General features: G+C 42.2%; 1 protein-coding gene across 11 annotated transcripts in view; it reads left to right on the forward strand.

Annotated features, from left to right (window-relative positions):
* The window catches only part of HTR2C (5-hydroxytryptamine receptor 2C), a 231,265-nt gene extending 221,138 nt beyond the window's left edge, over window positions 1-10,127 (forward strand). For 5 of the 11 annotated variants that reach the window (XM_050713459.1, XM_050713458.1, XM_050713460.1 and 2 more), the window contains one exon: window positions 8,865-10,048. In XM_050713459.1, coding sequence (XP_050569416.1) covers window positions 8,865-9,697 — 833 coding nt within the window. In that variant the 3' untranslated portion in view covers window positions 9,698-10,048. Of the gene's footprint in view, window positions 1-8,864 lie in introns of all 11 variants that reach the window. The other 6 variants (XM_050713465.1, XM_050713463.1, XM_050713467.1 and 3 more) reach the window with 3 other exon arrangements.
* The last annotated feature ends 9,323 nt before the right edge of the window (window positions 10,128-19,450 follow it).

Here is a 19,450-nt window from a genome sequence, read left to right on the forward strand (position 1 = left end):
CACTGAAATGCTGTTGGATTTCCACCCTCCCCAATGCATGTATAGTGTTTATCCATTTACTTGAGTCTTCTCCATTAGGTTGCACTAAATGGGGAAAGAAAATTACTCTTGGTATGTCTCTAGCTTATTTTAGCATAACTATTTTTACTTCATAAATGAATGCAGAAATGTGACAAAGGAATAAACTGAACATGAAATGAAAGAGAAGAACCCACCCAAAGTGTATTGTTATCTTCTAGCTCTTACCTACTTGTCGCTTGGAAAGTTCTGATGAAAATTTTCAAGAGGATTAAAAAGGTTAAACAAATTCACCCCCCTTCAATATCAAGTATCAAAAAAGAATCTGTGCATTTCTGTACACGACTGAGTATCAAATTCTAAGCATAACTTTAGTTCCGGCTGGTCAGTTTGTATTTCTTAAATCCTGCTTCAGCTGGACTGAAGAAACTTAAATGTATCCCAAGTAAAGAATTCTGAATTCTGTTCCTGAATCAGAATTTAAAATCGAAAGGAAAAAGCATGTCATTTATCTTAATATAGTAGCTTTTGAATTCCATTTTCCTGAAATGTTAATGCTGACAGCAAAATATATTATAGAAGTTCTTTGATCATTGAGCTATGAATTTGGCAGGTTGCACAAGCCTAAACTCATGACTGGGTTTTTAAGCAGAGGAACATTAACAGAGTCCTCCTGTTTGTTGGCAATTGCTTTTCAAATGAATCTTTTCCAATGTCCTCTTTGTTCTATATTAAAGTGCATCGCAGTCAGTTGTCCTGTGTCTTAGCAAATGAACCCCAAGCAACATTTTGTGTCCAGTTAGAGAAAAAGTGGGTGCTATGAAGTGCTGGGAAGAGCATCTTGTGAAAACGAGTTTCATGATAGCACGATGCAGAGGCTGGAAATAGAAATGCAGGCAACTGAAATATCTGCACAATTGAAAATGAAAATAAATTATAGCTGTGAGCTTGCTGGCAGGATCATGTTTCATGTCTTCAGACTTAGCACTGTTGCAAGTGAAAGGTTTTCACTAGTGATACATAGACTTAACCTGTCTTGCCAGAATCCCTATGTCTTACTCTGAGTGAGGTGACCTTGGGCCATTTTTCAGATTAAAGAGGGAAAGAGATCTCCATGTAGCTCTTAGCAGGAGCAATGAGGAGATAGTCAAACTCTAAACACACACCTTATGATGCAAGATAAAATGTTAACTGGGTAATATTGATATAAAAGAAATTTCAATTTTGAAATATAAATGAATGAACTTCAGTGGTGTGGAAGGGTGCACACAAGTTGCTTCTGATATAAAAATAAGTAAAATATAATTCTGAAGCTTCCTGTGGCCCAGCTGTGTGCCTGCTACCACAAGACAGATTTTCTTCTGCTTCCCAGAAACTTCAAGGTTTGGTCACTTACTAGAGGGCACCCAAATTACACAACCTGCAGGCTTTCCAGCTCAGGTTTACTTCCTTAGTAACAGTGTAAACTCAGTAAGTGAGGCCATCCTTTAAATTCAATGCCAGCCGCAGTTCTTACATTTGTTTCTCCTGAACCAGCTGTTGTTAGTGGAAATGTGGCCTGGGAATTTTATGTTAAGCTTTATAGTCAGCAGTGTAAGTATGTAGACAGCAGAATTTGTGTGACAGTAAGCATTGTTTACTGTAACAAATGGCTGCGGGATGTCTGTCCCTGGACATTGCAGCATACCTGGCTGACAGCATCTGAGCACAAAAAACAGATCAGCTCCAAATTTTGTTCCTTGCATCACTGCCATAAGCAGACTTTTCACAATTGTTTTTCTTATCAGAGAGAATAAACAGCTTCTTAGGTGACTGAGAAACTTTGGGACACTCACACTGCATTAACCTGTCACTGAATACTTTTTCTTCACTTTTTGTTTCTTACCATTTCAAGGATATATCTTGCCAAACAAGTCTCTATTTTGTTTGGTTGGTTGTTTGAAAACAAAATAAGTAGCAAAAAAGGAAATGTGCTGCTGAGTGTATGTTTTGTGTTAGAACTGGACTTTTTTCTTTTCATTCTTTCTCTGACTTGCTAATGATATCACAGTTTCAGTTTCAGGTAGACATACTAGGTTTGTGTATATAGTAAACCATTAAACTTGAATGAGGATGTAAAATACTTTTTAAAATTTTCATACTACATCATTGTTTTATTGAGGAGGTTTATTTGTAGAAGTATGAAAGATCTGTGATTGCAAGGATCAGTAAAAGCTCATCTTAGATTAAGTGATGATATGTCAGATTTCTGCTCTGCCCTAAGTGTTCCTCTCTTACACAGGCTGAGCAAGCCCCTTTATGCAAGCTGTCCTAATAATGTCCTTAAAGGGCCTCCAGCTCTCAGCTAAACCTCCCCTTATCTCACTGATATTCAGTTTGAGGAACATGCTTAGAGTGGCATCACTAATATTATTTCACTAGAGTTTTTTATCATGATTACCAAGAGGGGCATTAATCTCTCTAGCATATCAGCAAGAGTTATCTTGCTCAGGTGATGAAGATCATAGCAGTTGATAAGCTGAGTTTGTAGCAAGGGAACTACTTGAGGATTTCTGTCATGGGTGCCTGGATTAGTTTGATTTACATGGAATGGCAGCAGATGTTGATAGTTTGTAAGTGATTTGTGCAGAAAATGGATTGACCATTCTACTATATCCATTCCTAGGGGCAAGAGAGATACTGGTGTCTCCTGTTTGAGGCTACTGCTACTGAACATGAGTTCAGGCATCATCTTGTGATTCTAGGGGGAAGTTCAGCCCTGGCAGCATTTACGCTGTGAGGAGGAGCCACATCCCTCTTTGTTCATATGCACCACTGGAAAGAAGTGGTTGAGCAAAGGAAGAGAAGTCATTTAGCAAAAGAGAGGGGCAGGTGGGAAAATCATTTATTTCTTCAATCTTTTATTGGTGTTTGCTAGTTTTCCTTCTGGACTTGGGTTGTTCAGTGCTCTCATAAGGTTTAAGTAAAGGTCAGCAGCTTGCTCAGGCACAGGCAGTAATTACATTCCTCTGTTTGCAGTTGTTTTCATTGCATGCAGAGAGATTCTTCAAAGTTCAACCCCCTTTTATCTTTGACTTTAAACCGACACAGGTTTGGCACTGTTGTTCTGTTGGAACAGTTAGATAAAACTAGACCTAATCCATCCCTGAAGGTGCATTGTTACTGCATTAGCACGTGAAGTGTACTGCAATTAGTTTGCTGACATATGAGGAATATGGAATTTTTATGTTTTAGAACACTTCAAAAACTGACATCCTTCAATTTGCCACTGAAGAGCTTGCTTCCTGAAACCTGTGCCTTTTCTTTCATAATGGAAGTAAGGAGGCTGGTGTCTGTTGGGCTTTACTTGTTGCTGTCTGATAGTAATTATTAGAGAAATGTGCAGGCATTTTGCAAGACACTTCTGTTAAGAAACCAAACAGATTTGTTTTAGTTTTCTTTTCCCTTTTCTGAGAGGCTTCAGGGAGTCAGTTCTTTAACACTAATTAATAGTTACAGCAGCTGCTGATATCCAGGTGAATGTCTCTTAAAGTGGTAACCCAAGTTTATTTTATCTGATAATAAATATGAGGTTAAAGAAGTAGAGTTAAACATGCAGTGTTTAGCATGGACAGCAGTGTTCTTGCCTTTGCAGCATAGAGAGCTTTTGTGCCAGCCGTAGTCTTGTTTGGCTCACAGCTCTCTCTCTGTGTTTTGTTTTTGAATTGTGTGTAAATGCCAAGAGAGTGGTAGGGAGGTCCAAAGCCCACCTGTTTTAGCAGAGCCCTTGCTGTTGATCTGTTGATCACAGCAAACTTTGGATCCAGTGCTGACACCAGAAGTTGTCCCTGGCATCCCCAGGCCCATCAACCAGCAGAAAAATGTGACTCTGCTTGCATTCAACCCTGAGAATCTTACACGTGGGAAGAGAAAGTAAACCCATATGCAGGCTCCTGTTTTCTTTATCGAAGTTGTTGTCCCTGGGTGAAATCAAATCTCTTCTTATGCAAGAATGTTGTGAAGAAGAAAGAATGGAAATTATTTCCTTCTTAGTGGAAACCATCAAAGACTCTATATTTCCAGTAATCTTTATCAGTCTTGTAGGCTTTCACAGAAGAAAACAAGATACTAAACACAAAAACATTGTTTTTCATTTAATTCTACATTTTGTGACTGTCAATTGTACATTTGGACTTTTTACCCAGCTTTTCTTCTAGAGCAAGCTAGTAAATGTTTTACAAAGCCATATTTGTAGTCATTTGGGTTTTGTTTTATTAATTGGGAATCTGTGAAGAGCATCTGTTACTCTGTGTCCACAGCATCTTCTCAGCCCCATTTGTTGAACTGATATGCTGGCTTGAGAACAGCTTTAAAGATGGCAGGAAGCAGAGATGGGAGAACAACTGTAATCGGATTTGTAATCCGGAGGATGACCCTCTGTCTTGCTTTCTGCATGCTCTGTCAGACAGAAGCTAAGGGAGGGGAGAAGATAAAAATGACATTAATATCCTTTGTGAACTGCTGTGATGAAAAGGGATGTCTGACCCAAGCTACTGCCTGGCCGGAAGGCACTTCCAGTGTTCAGTTGAGCAGGGACTTGGTCTGTGGCTTGCTGGCTCATGGTGGCCGGTTTCGTCTTCTCACCAAGGCAATCCCAGTTGCCCTAGATACTGCTTAAACATCGAGCAAGAGGACCAAGTTTTCTGTGAAGAGCAAAGCATGATTTTCAGCAAACATGCAAAGTTTGAGCACTGTGCCAGCTCAGCTGCAAGGCAGAAGTTCAAGAAATGTTCTGCACTGGGGCTCAGAGCTGAACAGCAGTAATGCTGCCTGGTAGTAGGCTTCTTCTTTCTTAAATTGTGAACATTTATAACCCTCGTGTTAGCACCGTGGGTCATTTGAGTCAAGTGGAGTAAAATGCTTTCTCCATGCTCGCTCAAACAGCATAATTCAGATAAGGCCAGCATTCCTGTTTGCCCTTGCTCAGATACCACAGGCATGCCTACTGGTATGTACTGCATATAGTGACCTATTATAATCAGGGTCAGTGTGTGAGCAGTATCTGAAAGCAGGTATTTGTGCTTTTGAGATTGTGGCAGCTGCAGTTTTGCAGTAATCCCCCTGAAGGAAGCCTGTCTGGGGTGTCTGAGACCCACAGCACTTCAGTTCTCAGTGCTGGGGGTTGAAGAGTTACTCCCCATCGCCCAAGTGGTATAACAGACTTAGTTTCCTTCAGGGCTGGATTGTGGGGTGGATCAGTGATAAGTTTCACATTAAAGAATTAGTTTATTTTATGAAGCTATGACTAAAATGTACAGCTGCTGTAATGGAACTAGCTACAAAGGAGAAGTGTGAGGCAGAAGAAAGCATTTGAGATGGGGCTAATGCTGGCTGTTCAGCAGTTCTGTAAGGTAGCTGGCAGCTGAATGAGTATATGTTGGCAGGCTCCTTCGAGGGCATTTTTCCTCCTCCTTCTGTTTAGCAATGGGATTTTCCTGGTTTGGAGGACGGAGCAAACAAAGGCCTGGAGCTCTCTCTTCTGTGCTTTCTTGGTTTGAAATCCCACTTTGTTATGAAAAACATGAGGGACATTTTTCCATTACAGCAGTTACCTCCTTGTTCCATATGATCAGTGCTGAGGTATCTCATCCTCACGTAGAATTTTAGACTGTTATCAGCACTCTTGACTTCTACATTCATATTCCAGAACTGGGTTATTTTTCGAGAATGTAATTTATGTGTGTGACCATGAGGATATCCTGAAACCTCATCTCATTTCCTTTGGCTAAAGTAATAACACTAAAAATTCAGTGAAGACTACTTCATGAATGAACCTCTATTCCTTTCTGTATTTTGTTTCAAAGGGTATTTCTTTTACAAGACTCTAAAACATAAAAAACTCTCCATGTAAATAAAATCTCAGCGTAATGTGATTGATCAAACTCAGATTTCTTCTTTGTGCAAAGGCTGTTTTCTCTACCTCCCACTTTCCACCTTCTGAGTGTCTGGAATTTGATGGAGCCAGGGCATTAGAAAAATGTCTTTAACAATAAAAAGTCAATGGCTTATTTGGATAGAGGTTATTGCAATGACAGAGACTTGGCACAGGAAAGTTGAAAGATATAAACATATCAGAGAGGAAGCAAGTACCTTGCCAAAGGTAAACTGATAAACGTTAGAGGAAAGAAGACTGGATCCTGGAACTATCACTTGGACTAAGGAAACACATGCCATTGTCACAGAAGGCATTTAAATTCATTAATTTTCAGAAGAAATTCCTTCACTAACTTACTGGCAAGTGGTAATTTTATACTAATGACTGGTTGCAGATGTATTCTCCAGAATCCTGGAAAACACTTGGCCCACTGGGAAAAATACCCTAGCTAATAGTTTTAACATGTTACACTCTCTCCCTTTAGAAATGCAGAATCCCAAACGACTAGTTCTAGGACCTGTGTTGTTCACAGCTATCCAAAAAAAGCAATCCAGGCAAAATAATGGCCTCAAAATATGTTATTGCTGGGAAGAAAGAGTTAGGGAAGAGCATGGTCAGCCCCACAGATATATGTGCAGAGGGAGTGCTCACAGCGAGCCAGGAAACTGTGGAGGGAAGGAGCAGGAGACAATGAGACATTCTGCTGCTCTCTGATTGCTGGGCCATGCAGATTTCTTCCTTTCTTTGAAAGGACAAAGAATTTGAAAAAAAAAATGGAGAAAGATAATCAAAAACATAAAATGAGTTTGGCATGAGGATAGAATAAGTAGAAAAACATTCTTCACTTCTAAAATAGATGTTAGAAGGCAGAGAAGATAAAGGTCTATAAAATTGCTGAGAAGGTGGAAAAGGTGATCAGAGAGTGATTTTTCACTGTTTCTCACAGAAAAGAAACTGTTGGAGTCAAAGGAAATTATCAGGCAGCAAAGATATAGTTTGTTTACTTGACAAACAGATAAGTTGTGAAACTGATTGCCACTGAGCATCATGGAGATCAAATGGGATCAGGAATTTACACAAGACAGATCTCTCACAGCTTATTTTAAAAAAGAAGGTTTGGGTACGCTTCTGGCTGTGGAATTTTCTAATGTATAATGTCAACATCTGCTCCATTTTGTACCATGGCCCCAAACATCTGGAAATTGATAAAAACAAGTGGCAGGGCTAGGTGAACCCACAATGGTCTAGCTAGATCTGGCCCACCATGTCTTTTCTGCATTCTGATATACACATTGGTTATAATATTCCAAAATATGTTGTTGTTGCTTTTGTTGTTTTTGGCTGTGTGTAGACAGATTTCTTTGGAAGGCTTCAGATCTGTCCTGTCGTGGGACTGAGCTCCCAAGGGACAAACTTTGGATCTCAATATGCATAACAAATACTCAAGGAAGAGCCAGTACCCTGGCATGAGTCCTCTATTCCCTCCCCACAATAAATTGCTGATGGCTTTCACAAGGTAAAATAGATCAGATATACAGATATATATCCCTTAGAGGAAATCAGTGTTAGAGGACATTGAGTAAATGCCTGTGAGTTAGAGCTATTCAGAATGCTTTTATTTGTTCATTCTTTTACTCCCGGTGAAAGACAGGCCAGCAGCTAGCTGTGGATGAGGACTCCTATGTGCAGTCCTGGGCAGCCATGCTCCAGGCTGAACATACTGTCTGCTCTGCCCATGTGCCAGACAGCCAAACAGCGTGGACACACAGCTGCCTGCAGAGACCCTCCAGGCAGGACTCCTGCTTCTGCTCCAGAAATGCCTGATGACCTGAAATCCAGGACAAACAAGCTGTGCCAGGGGCTGCTGAAGAGAGAAAATGGATTCAAAGTGTTCTTAATCTTGTTTGTCTTCCATTTAGTTCATGACAATAAAAAGTGGCTGTACTGTGCCACCGGGATACAAGAGAAACTACCTTGGCCGGTGTGGTGATTCCGAAGGTTTATTAGTCTGCTCTGTGCCTCAGAATAGGTGGGAGCTGTGCTCAGTTGTTATTATAATTGAGTCATTTAAAGTTTCCTTCCCTTCAGCCAGAGAGTTTGTGGCTGGGATTCTGATTTTGGACTGTCATGTCAATCTGATTACCATTTTGATTACACCTTTTCTACTCTCATGATGTCTGTTGTTCCAGTTCATAGCCTTGTATTCAATCAAGATACAGGGATGGGAAATCGGGCAGATGTGTGCTGCATCCTTTTCATTTGACTACATAATGGTCTCTAAGAATTCAAGTAAGACTGTCTCTGCAGTACTTATCAGTTTGATGCTGCTTGTGGATGAAGTGCTTGGGCAGGCAGAGCTTACAGAGATCACCCTGCTTGCACCAAGATAGCTGATAAGGACCCAGAAAGCCAGGAGATTTACTTCCAAGTGTCTGTTAAGCTATGGCAAAAGTTGCCATTTTTCTATCTGGATTATTTTAATGTCTTTTTAAAACTTTCTTTTAAATCTCCATTTTTTTCCATTTTGATCATTTTCTTCTTCAACATTTGCTAATATCTACTCTATGCCTGTGATTTCACACCCCCCCCAAACTGGCAGCCAGCTGTAACACAGTAATGTAATGACTGCCTTTTCTACAGTTTACTTTAGAAAAAGTTCTTGATAAAGGAGTTGTTATGTTGGATTTGCTGTGTTAGCTGTGGAGCACAGCAATACCGCAGTAGTTCCCAGTGGAGGCTGCTCACACTCTGGGTCTGCACTCCCGGGAGTGTTGTTACACAAGGTTTTAACCTCCACCTGGGAGTAATAACTTCTTTTTCAAACAACCTTATGCAGTGGGTTGAATGTGTGCAGGACCTACATCTTCTGTGCTGCCTCTTTGGAGCCCTGTCTCTCCAGGTAACCATCTCTTTTTTGCTTTTGTTCTTCCAGGGATATCTATGCCCATTCCAGTCATTGGTTTGCAGGATGACTCTAGGGTATTCATAAATGGGACTTGCGTCCTCAACGATGAGAACTTCGTCCTCATTGGATCCTTCATGGCATTCTTCATTCCTCTCATCATCATGGTGATCACGTATTGCCTGACCGTCCAGGTGCTGCAGAGACAGGCAACAGTGTTCATGTGTGGAGAGGTGCCCAAGCAGAGGAGAAGCAGTGTGAACTGCCTCAAGAAAGAAAACAACACAGAGAACATTTCAATGCTTCACAATCATGAGGGGGCATCTCACTTGAACTCTCCTGTAAATAAGGAGGCAGTGCTTTTTCGAAAAGGAACTATGCAGTCCATCAACAATGAACGAAGAGCCTCCAAGGTCCTGGGCATCGTTTTCTTTTTGTTCCTCATCATGTGGTGCCCCTTTTTCATCACTAATGTCATGTCTGTCCTTTGCAAGGAAGCCTGCGATAAAGACCTCTTGAGTGAACTCCTCGATGTGTTTGTTTGGGTGGGGTATGTTTGCTCTGGGATTAATCCCCTTGTATACACACTTTTCAATAAAACATACCGCAGGGCTTTTTCCAATTATATCCGCTGCCAATACAAGACTGGTAAAAAATCAGCACTGCGACAGAATCAGTGTCTGAATGTTGCTTCAACAGCTTTATATGGGAAGGATCTGACTTTAACTAGTTATCGAAACGGCAATGAACTCAACAGCATGGAACTAGATGAAGTTGAGGAGGGCCTTGTAATGCAACCGGGGACTTCAGAGCTCTCCATAAACAGCTGTAATGTTGTAAGTGAAAGAGTGAGCTGTGTGTAAAGGTGGCTCACACAGCCTTTTGCTACAGTATATCTGTAGCCAAAATATATTGTATAAAAATGTAAGTGTTGGTCAAAGGACAATGTAAATATTGCATTCTGAACAAAACTTTTTTTTTTAAGAAAAAAAAAGTTGTCTTTCCAGTCCAGTACTTAAAATCATATATATTAATATACTGCAGTGAAGTTTAAGGTTCTATATTTACTGTTAATACTAGATCAGAACTATTAGTTACTTTGCATATGTCATGGACAAAATGTTTGAATTCTTCTTCCAGTGCATGAACAAAAATGCTGAATATTTATCTCAGGTGGCATTTGCTGGAGTCCAGAATGGCACGTTTATAGTTATATATCAAATACATGCTATTAGACTTGGTCAGTATAACTTTCTTTTTCCAGTTGACAGTAAATATATACTTTAAATCCTCACCTCTATTTGTGCCGTGTAAAGACTGTACAGAAACCTGGCAGAGAGATATGATGAAAGCATGGCAGCTGTGTATGCAGCTGGTGAGATATGTCCTGTTAAGGGTAGTGGCTCACTGCCATACTGGGGCAATTTTGCACTTCTATGGACCTCTTTTAAATTTTGACTTCCTCTCCAGTCCTGCTGCATTCTTTCTATTCACTAGGAGGCTTCTGCTCCCATAAGAAAGGTGGGGAATGCAGTTCTGGTGTGGCTTTGTGGTCCTGACTGGGATCGCTTGTACTCTTGGAGAAGAAGCATGAGAAACAGAGCCAACCCCCGTTATCTGCTTTAACCATTTTACAAATGGAGATCCTCAGATTTATAAAAAGCCCTCCCTTGTTCTTATAGATAATCATCTGTTATGGGATGGGGGAAGTGGTGCTCAGTGTGGATGGCACTGCCTTCAGAGTTTGCTTGGATGATCAGAGTCTTTGGTTCACCTGGAGAAGAGTGCTCTGTCTTTGTAAGGGCTCATCTTCTCTATCCCCTCATCTCTTTAGTCGTTTGCTCATTTTGCATTTGCTTTTATTTTTCAAAACCCAGGGATCTGCAGTGTTGGTGATAAAACACAGCTTAGGGTGTAGGGCAGAAGCTGCTGTGCCTGTGGCACAGCTTGGGGTCAGGCTCTGAGGTTCAGGATACAGCTCCCAGGTGCTGCTCAGAAGAGAGGCATAAATGAAGGATCGCTACATTTTTCTCCTGTCTCAGGAGGTGATGGGAAGAGCTGGACAGAGTATGTGACTGGAATCGTTTGCTGGTGATGTGGTTCAAAAACTATGACCAGGGACAGGAAGGAAGCAGACATGGAATTATGACCTGGAGCAAGTCTACATGGAAGATTAATCTGGATTAACTTTTCAAATTGATTTATGCCACTTCACTCCCAAAGTAAATTATATTATATCATATTAAAGCCACTTATATCTTAATGAAAACATCCACATCAAGATTTAATGCAGTTTAACTAATCTGCTTTTAGTTCACACCGTAAGTAATTTGAATTAATTTTCTTCTGTGTTCCTGTGTAGACAAACCCTCAAAGGCACCATGTCTTCCTGGCACAGTGCCTCTGGGGTGATGCCTCTCATGCAATTTCCTTTATGTAGAGTATTGTCTAATGCCAGATCTAACCCATAATGTTTTTATATCTTCATTAACTAATACACAAGTGCTGCAGTCATCCATCTAACACGGACGCATTTAGCATGACTAACAGCCTCTGGCTATGAAGATCCTCAGAAGAGGAAAGCTTACATTAGGCATGGATAAGTTGCATTTTACTAATATGAGCTGCTTGTACTCTAAGCTTGCCGTGTTCATCCCACCAAAATTCACTTGTAGGGGAAAGAGAAAATTTTGAAAGTGCATTAGTGCAATGTCGTGCTGTTGTTTTGCTGTGTACAGCAAAAACGTTGCTAAGAGGCCACTACCGAAACACATCATAAGCGTTGCATCTCCTACTGGGCTGCTTCCAGCTTGAAACAGTGAAGCTGCTGGTCCTCTCTTCTCTTTCATTCCCCCCTGTGCAAAATCTATAGTACTTCCATGCAGGCAGGCAAGGTGTCCTTTGAGACCATAGCTTACTGCTTGCAGAAGGCAGCAGAGATGGACTGTGTACCAGTCTGCTGACAGTTTCACTGGCTTGAATGCTTGGGAATCTACCTGCCTGTCCAAAAAGGTCTGCTAAACAGCAGGAAAAGGACTAGCCAGAAACACAAACTTGTGCCTTCAGTGACTGTCCTTTGCTCTGTGTCAGATCTGAATATCTGAAGCAGTAGAGAAAAATCAGAAAGATCACATTGCTTTTGTAGTTCTTCCTCCCTCCCCTCGCTTGGGTGAATTCATAGCACATCTTTTACAAACACGTATATGTCTGGGTGTATATATATATGTGTGTGTGTACATATATATACATATATATATATATAAAAGCCAACCACAGACTTTGAAAGCATTTAGCAATAAGTTGAATTACAGTAGCTTCTAGCACATGTGAATAGGTCATATGTGAATAGCTCATTTGCCACAGCATCCTCGAACTTGGTGTAAGTCCACACAAATGCATTTTCTTTGCATAGGAGCCTTCATGTCTTACCCTTGCCAGTTCTGTTGTATGGGCAAAAAGGGAACCTACTATATTTGGATGTAAATAATGAGAACTGAACTGAGAATTTACAGAATTTTTATATATGTTTTTAAGAAATTCAGCACCAGAACTGTAAATATGTCAAGTGTTGCTACTCAGCTGGACCCGTTCCGATGTATGTTACTTCTATAGATAACCAGACAAGGGGACTGCCTTATAGAGCCTGTGTTATCTCCCGGCCAGCGGGTGATAACATTTTTGTGAATGATTAAATACTGTCAATTGCCCAACTTCCTTTGGGTCATTAACATCAGGGTTTTGTGATGCTGCTATTAATTTATTAAAGAAAGTTTGTTGGTTTAATCACTCTTAATTTTTTTTTGATGGTCTATCAGATAATAAATAAATGAACGTGCCCTCTCTTCCTTTTATCTCTCACCAATTAAAACATGTCCTGATCTGAAAATATGTCTGACCAAAAAATAAAACAACAAAAAATCAAGATAAGGAACTCTCATTTCTCCTCCTCCTCTTGAAGCATGCCCCATGGTTTCTTGAATCACAGAAATTAGTGTCATCAGGTATCCCAACACTTCTAACCCTAAAGCTTGCTAAATATAGTAATGGTGATAAAATACTGCCCCTCTTCTCCTAAATCCTTCCAGTAATATATGTTAAAAATGACATATTTTTTTTTAAATACTTCAATGTGAAGAGTTGATTTAGTTCTCTGCAGCTTAACCAAAGTCAGCTTGTCCTCACAGCAGCTTTGCTTCTCCTAAACTGTTGTCATTAACCATGCTGGTGCCTCAAGAAGCCCTGACCTGGGACTGCCTGCTGAGATTGCCTGCTGCAAGTTTTGTGTGAGTGCTCAAACCTCAGCTCAGGTACGATTTTATCATTTGAATAGCATGTGTGGTGATATTTTCTTTGAGTGAACAAGTGAAAATAGCTCCTTGGAAATGATGATGTAGGCTGTACTGTGCTGGTAGCCTTGTTTCCCAAAACAGAGACTGAGCATGCATGCAGGGGTTCTGACCTAGCAAACAAACTCCGCTGATGACTTGCATCAGGGAAGATGCTCGTGGGGACCATCTATCATGCTTCTTCTGTAAGACCAGGCAGAATGTGAGAGGAAAGAATTTCAGCTCACCGCCTCTGCAATCCACAATTACATCCATCATCGTACAGGCTGTGCAGTTCAAATGAATGAGCAGCATAGGAATGTCTGAGGCCTGAAGCATGGCTGGCCATGCTTGCTCAGGCAAAAAGTCTCCCAGCTGAGCAGCCCAGCTTCCAGACCTGAGCTGGCTCAGCTGCATCTCTGCTGCTTGGCTCTGTGCCACGCTGTTTAGCACAGCCAAGTCTCGGGAGTAGCACTCAGAGTCAGGTGTGGTGGCTTTGAGGACCTCTGTGGGCCTCAAAATCTGTCTTTTGAGGGCAAGGGCTTGCTCCTTCAGTGCTGTGCTCACTGAATATAAGACCAGTTACCCTGTATGTGTAAGAACAGAGAGGCACTTGGAAGGCAGTAAGGTTCAGAGCCAATGCTGAGGATCCTTAGGGCATCCTACCTAGCTTCTTGCGTTAATGACTTGTAGGTTAGCAATAACTTCTGTCTGAGAGGTAATTTAAAGATGCTGATTTATGAGTAGTCAGCGTGAACAATGTGGTTATCTTAGTGCCTTTTTCCCTACAGAGACACGCACCAACCACAACTGCCCTTCTTCTGGACAGCCCTTCCAGGAGGTTCATCACTGCCTAGGGGTGCGGTTGTTGCATTTCCCCCTCCATGTCAGGGGTAATGTGCCTGTGCAGCAGGCTAACTGCAGTCATCTGATGTGCTTGAGCCATGAGGGCCCTGGGTATGGAGACCTAAACTTCAAAGGAAAACTTATGCTTTAAAGAAAAAAAAGCAAACCACAAGCAGCTTTTCAGAAATACTATTTAGTTTTGAGCTAATGAAGCGTGCTTGATATTCTTGCAGACAAATGATGCTAATTTGGCATTCCAAAAGCAATGCCCAACATGTGATAAAGATGCAGATGTCTCTTGGATAGATTTCCTCCCTGGGTCACAGTATCATTAGGCTAGCTACTTGCCAAGCCAAGAACTGGACTTGGCTTTATCTCCATTTCTCCCTGGGCAGAAAAGGCATCAGAAGCTTTTTCCAGGGAAAGCACTTACAAAGATCACCAAGCATTTGGCAGGTGCAGCAGAAGAACAGATGTGGACAGATGTACACACACACCAACACGCACATATACCTGCACATGAACACACATCCTAGAACCCACAGAGAGCCAAAAGACGTGTCTCCACGCTTCAGTCTTCCACTGGAAAAAAGGAAAAGCTGTTCAGCTGGAGAGGAAACCTGTGACAGGGAGATCATATGTGTCTGTAGGTGTCACTGTGAAACGTGGACTATTGTAATGATAATGTAGAGGTGAGGCTGCATGTAACAAAACATTCTTTTATTTTTTTTAATTTTTAACTGTGAAGTTGCTATTGACTGTTCTGCCTCTCCTTCATTTTTCTTTAAGTCTCAGGCCTTCAGCTTGTTTCCTTTTACCCACACTGAATTTCATGCTCTGAAGCTGTCAGAAGTTGACAAATATCTACAAGATGTGCCATTCCTTCTCAGCCGTGCAGGGATGCTGCAATCCCATAACAACATGGAGATGGAGAGTCTTTGGGTGAGTGATCTTAAATATATATGAGACAGACAATCAATGCAGTAAGACATGCTTGCCCAGTAAACAACCACACCAGAAGTTCTTTAACCAGCAGTCAAATACATGAGCTTGGAACTGAACATTTCTGCTTAAAATTAAAATTTCTGCAACTACATAAAATTTTGCAAAAGGCTGGGCTGCTGGTCCAGAGTGTCAAAGATTTCTGGGTGCCCAGCAAATGGATAGGTGTCTAGCAGTAACAAAGGTCCAATAACTGATTGCTCTGGGATGGTGAAAGCAAGAAAATTATCCAGGCTGCCCATGGTGGGTGAAAAAAGTCATTTTGAAAAATTAACATACTGGATCATTATGCGTTACCTCTTTCATTAATGTTGCCTTATCTTTTGCTTTCCCAGAAACCTAAGTACTGATTAACATGTGAGTACTGTTTCCCCAGTAGCTTCCCAGGACAGTGGCTACTGTTTTGCCACTCCAGTGGCACTTGGTTATTAGGTGACCAAAGACATGAATCATGCAGCGTCACACAGGGACGTGCTAAATCCACCATTCTGATCATTCCTGTGCTTGAATTGTAATTACCACAATAACAAATTACATAAATTAATGTTTAATTAAAATATAGCCTAATTATCCAAAGTATGTTTTTAATAGGATCTAATTGTGGCATTTTGAGTTATTTAAATTGCTGATACACTAAAAACAATCTGTAGGCTGGTGCCTGTTAAGCCACTGCCTGGTTGCAATAGTTAACATTTAGAGCAGAGTTTTACATTTGTGTGTGCTGCAGAACTGAGCTACTGAATGGCATGGTGCTCATGATGGGTGCTAATCCAAACCACTGAAATTTTTATTCAGTGTCCTGTTCTAGCCTGACTCTAGAACAGCTCTTCTGTGACTGTCTGAGGAGGAAGACTCTATTGCCCCTCCTGCGGAGTCCACATTTCTGAAAGGTTGTGGTAGTGTTCAAAACAACAGGTAAGTGCCAATGTGCACTGGCTTGCATCTTTCCTAGGTATTGCTGAAGACAAATCTCCCTTTATCCCTGACCAGACTGTCCTATGATGGCATTTAGCAAAGCAGTGGGGTGCGTTACTCAACCCATGCAACAAAGCAGGTGATGCAGCAAACCATGGTCAACAAACGGTATTTTACCTTAGCCAGACCTTTACACTTTGGGGGTAAAAGAATACGATTGCCTGTTGTATTGCAGTCAGTTGGCACTTCTGCTTTAAAAAAAATAGACTGCACTATGTGTTGGGCCTGAACAGCAGCCCCGGTGACAGGCATGGTGAAGGGACACAAGTCCAGGCAGTGGCACTGAGAGCCCTTTGGATGTGAGGAGAGTAAAGAGCTTGGCTTGTGCCTCCTAGCAGCCAAGAACGGGGGAAAGAAAGCTCTGCAGGAGGACATCAGGGAGTGCTTGTTCTGACTAAAAAGGGAGAGGAGCTATTTAGACTGGGGAGGAATATTGGCATACAAAAAGGGCCAGAAATAAACTAGGAATTAGAAGCAGGTTTCTATCAACTGCAGTAATTCAGGTCTGGAGTAGCATTTTCTGATGTAGGAGCAGTAACAGCAACCAAGAAGCCTACTGAGGGCTCAGCCCTTGCATTCAGACAGGAATTTATGTTACAGGGGTACAGCAGGAGGGTGCAGCTCAGTGCCCCATGTCCTCAGCTTGCCAGCTGGCATTCCTTGGGCACCAAGCCAGCCATCTGCATCATGACACCTCTGACCTCCTAGGCGATACAGCCCAAAGCGTGGGAGGAACAAACATCTTGAAGCAAGAATACTATTTTTGTGCTGTGGTCCTTCCAAGTCCTGGTGGAGTCATGAAAAATGCCACAATGTTGGAGGCAGGCAGGCAAGGCCATGCTGAGCCAGAGCATCTTCCGCAAGGAGGACATCGTGAAGTCAAGGGATAGCAGAGGCAGTGTGTTCCCAGCCCTGAGCCAAGCTCTCGTTGTATGAAGGAATATTTCATTTGCATTCATAGAAGCATCCAGAATTAACCAGTTTAGCTAGCCCAAACCTGGCTGCTCTCAGTCACTTGAGTGTGTTTTATTTACCCACAACTGCATTTTTGTGGACACTGAGTATTATTGGACCCAGTCTTGGTCTGCTCTGGGGAGCTGCAGCATTGAGGTAATGTCCTGTAGGGCTGCCATTAGCTGGTGTAGCTCAGAAAATGCTGGTGAGCAGCTTCGAGGGCTTTGCACTAACTGACTTGTTCAATGCTTCTCTGTGTCACTGCATTTCCAGCTGTGCAGCCAGGAGTTTCATGTTTTTGCTCCAGTAAAATAAATTGTGTTGTTGGCTTTTTAAGCTCTCTGTTGTTAAAAGTGGACTCAGCTAAACCTGGCAGGCAGCAAGGTTATTGTTTTCTCAGTGTGATGTTTCTAAATAAATTGCCAGTATGGGCGAAAATTTCTGGGCAGCTACCAGCCAAGACTGATAGGAGAGTCTCAAAGGTTGGAACATATTTCCAATTCAACAGTTAAGAGCAGGAACACCATCAGATAAAAGGCATGGAGTGTCCTCTCCTGGACTTTATGCAATACTTAGGGACGTCTCAGTGGCACAACATCTCTCTGCAGCTCCCCAGTTCTGCTGACGGCAGCCAGACCCTGCAAAGGATGTTTGGATACCTGGAGGCAGACGGTAACCTCTGTTGTCTCTGGTTTCATCTCCTGTGTAAATTTTCTGTAGCTGTCCCATCGAGAAAGCTTTGTGCGCTGAACCTCGTAGCACACTGCTAAGACTTTTGCATCTGTTTGTTGTTACTGAAGTTGGACTTATGCATCATGGCCACACAGGCAGCGAGGCTGGGGGAAACAAGGGTGATGTGTCTGCAGGCAGATCAACAGCAAATCTGGAGCGGAGGGGAGCCGGGGAAGGATGGATGCTTACAGTGACGTGCATTCACATGGGAAACTCAGCATCTTCAGTTTACCTGGCGTGTGTTCCAACGCAAAATTTCTTTCCAACTGTGGGCAGATAAACAGTTCTTCAGTGCTCTGAGTCTGACCCCATTCCTGGGTGGTAAGGGACTGCTGTGTTTACAGATTTTAGTCTTGAAATACAGACCTTCTTTTCCCAAGAACATCATATGTCTGGTATGTGTGTTTTCTCCACCACTGGGTGAATTCCAGTGAAAAACGTTCTGCCACCCTTTGTCTTTTTAAATCATGAAGATATCTAGGTAAGTGAATCATATCTAAGAATGTTGTTCCCTGCTTTGGGAACAACAACAACAAGGAGAAGAAGATATTAGATATTTATTACTTTCTTTTTTCTAAATGAAAATAAATCCTGCAAGTCAGTGATGCTTTGGAGAGTTGCTTCAGAGGCATCATTCAAACACACCAAAGGTGTGACATGCCTTTACCACCTGTATTCACAGCTTCCCAGGAAAGAAAATATATGTACTTTTTGCGTGATCACTGATCACCATGTCTCAAATCACTCCCATGCTGCTGCAGGAACTTGGGGCAACATTTTGTACCTTCTAGCAAAGGCAGGGCAATACAGACTAACTTGGTATCTAGGAGAAGGCAGAGGTGCTGCTCTGGCTCATGTCCCTGTTGATCCCCACACTGGGGAGGGAGGAGGGTGCGGGACCATGCCTGTGAGGTTCTTGCACTCAGTGGTGCACCTGCACTCAGATCTCAGTGGAGTGAGACCTGAAGTTGTTTCCTGGGTGAGCCATCAGAAAGGAAAATGTCATGGCTGTGTTTAGGATTTTTGAATTCATTTTTGAAATGTGTCTGGTGGCGTAACTCCCCTGCTTATGTGGCATTTCATTTCCTGAGCAGGGCAGTCCCGCAGTACATCTGCACAGGTACCGGCACAGGAGGCAAGAAGCCCAGGGAATGCAGCGAGATGAATATTGCTCTCTGGTGCAAACCTTGCAGTGGCCATCGCTCCTCAGCGGGTTGTTTTATTTCTCTGTACTCCAGGAAGAGGATCTTGACACAGACGGTTTGCAGAGCTGCTTCAGCTGTTCAGACAGCTCAGCCACAATATGTTGCCTCAAATTGTTTTGTTAAGCACATGCATCAGCTGTACTTGTTTGCCTCGAAGCTATGAGAACCACACATCCTCCTGAGAAAATTCAGCTTCTACATAGACTTAAAGAACTTGACAGTACTCTCAAATGTACCCTGCCACACAAAGAAGCAAGCTGCAAACCCACCACAGCACGTGAAGCTCTTTAGATTTACTGATGATATCATTAGCTATTGCACTCCCAAAGCTTCAACATCTGAAAGATGAAGCCAGGTGGGCTGTGCAACTTTGCCTCCTTTCAGATCTATGCCTAGACCTGTGGTGGCTCAATGATGTGCTGAGATGCGCGGTGGGGTGGCTCAGGGATGGACATTGTGAAGGAGCTATAGTGAGACAAGGACACAGAGCGAGGCACAGTCCCTGCTGGGCTGAACCTCCAGCTGGAGCTGATGGGGTATTTCTAGGGGTGCTCAGTGGCAGAAGGGTAGGAGGTAG

The sequence above is a fragment of the Cygnus atratus genome, chromosome 13 (genome assembly GCF_013377495.2).
Source record: "Cygnus atratus isolate AKBS03 ecotype Queensland, Australia chromosome 13, CAtr_DNAZoo_HiC_assembly, whole genome shotgun sequence".
In the NCBI taxonomy this organism is placed as follows: domain Eukaryota; kingdom Metazoa; phylum Chordata; class Aves; order Anseriformes; family Anatidae; genus Cygnus; species Cygnus atratus.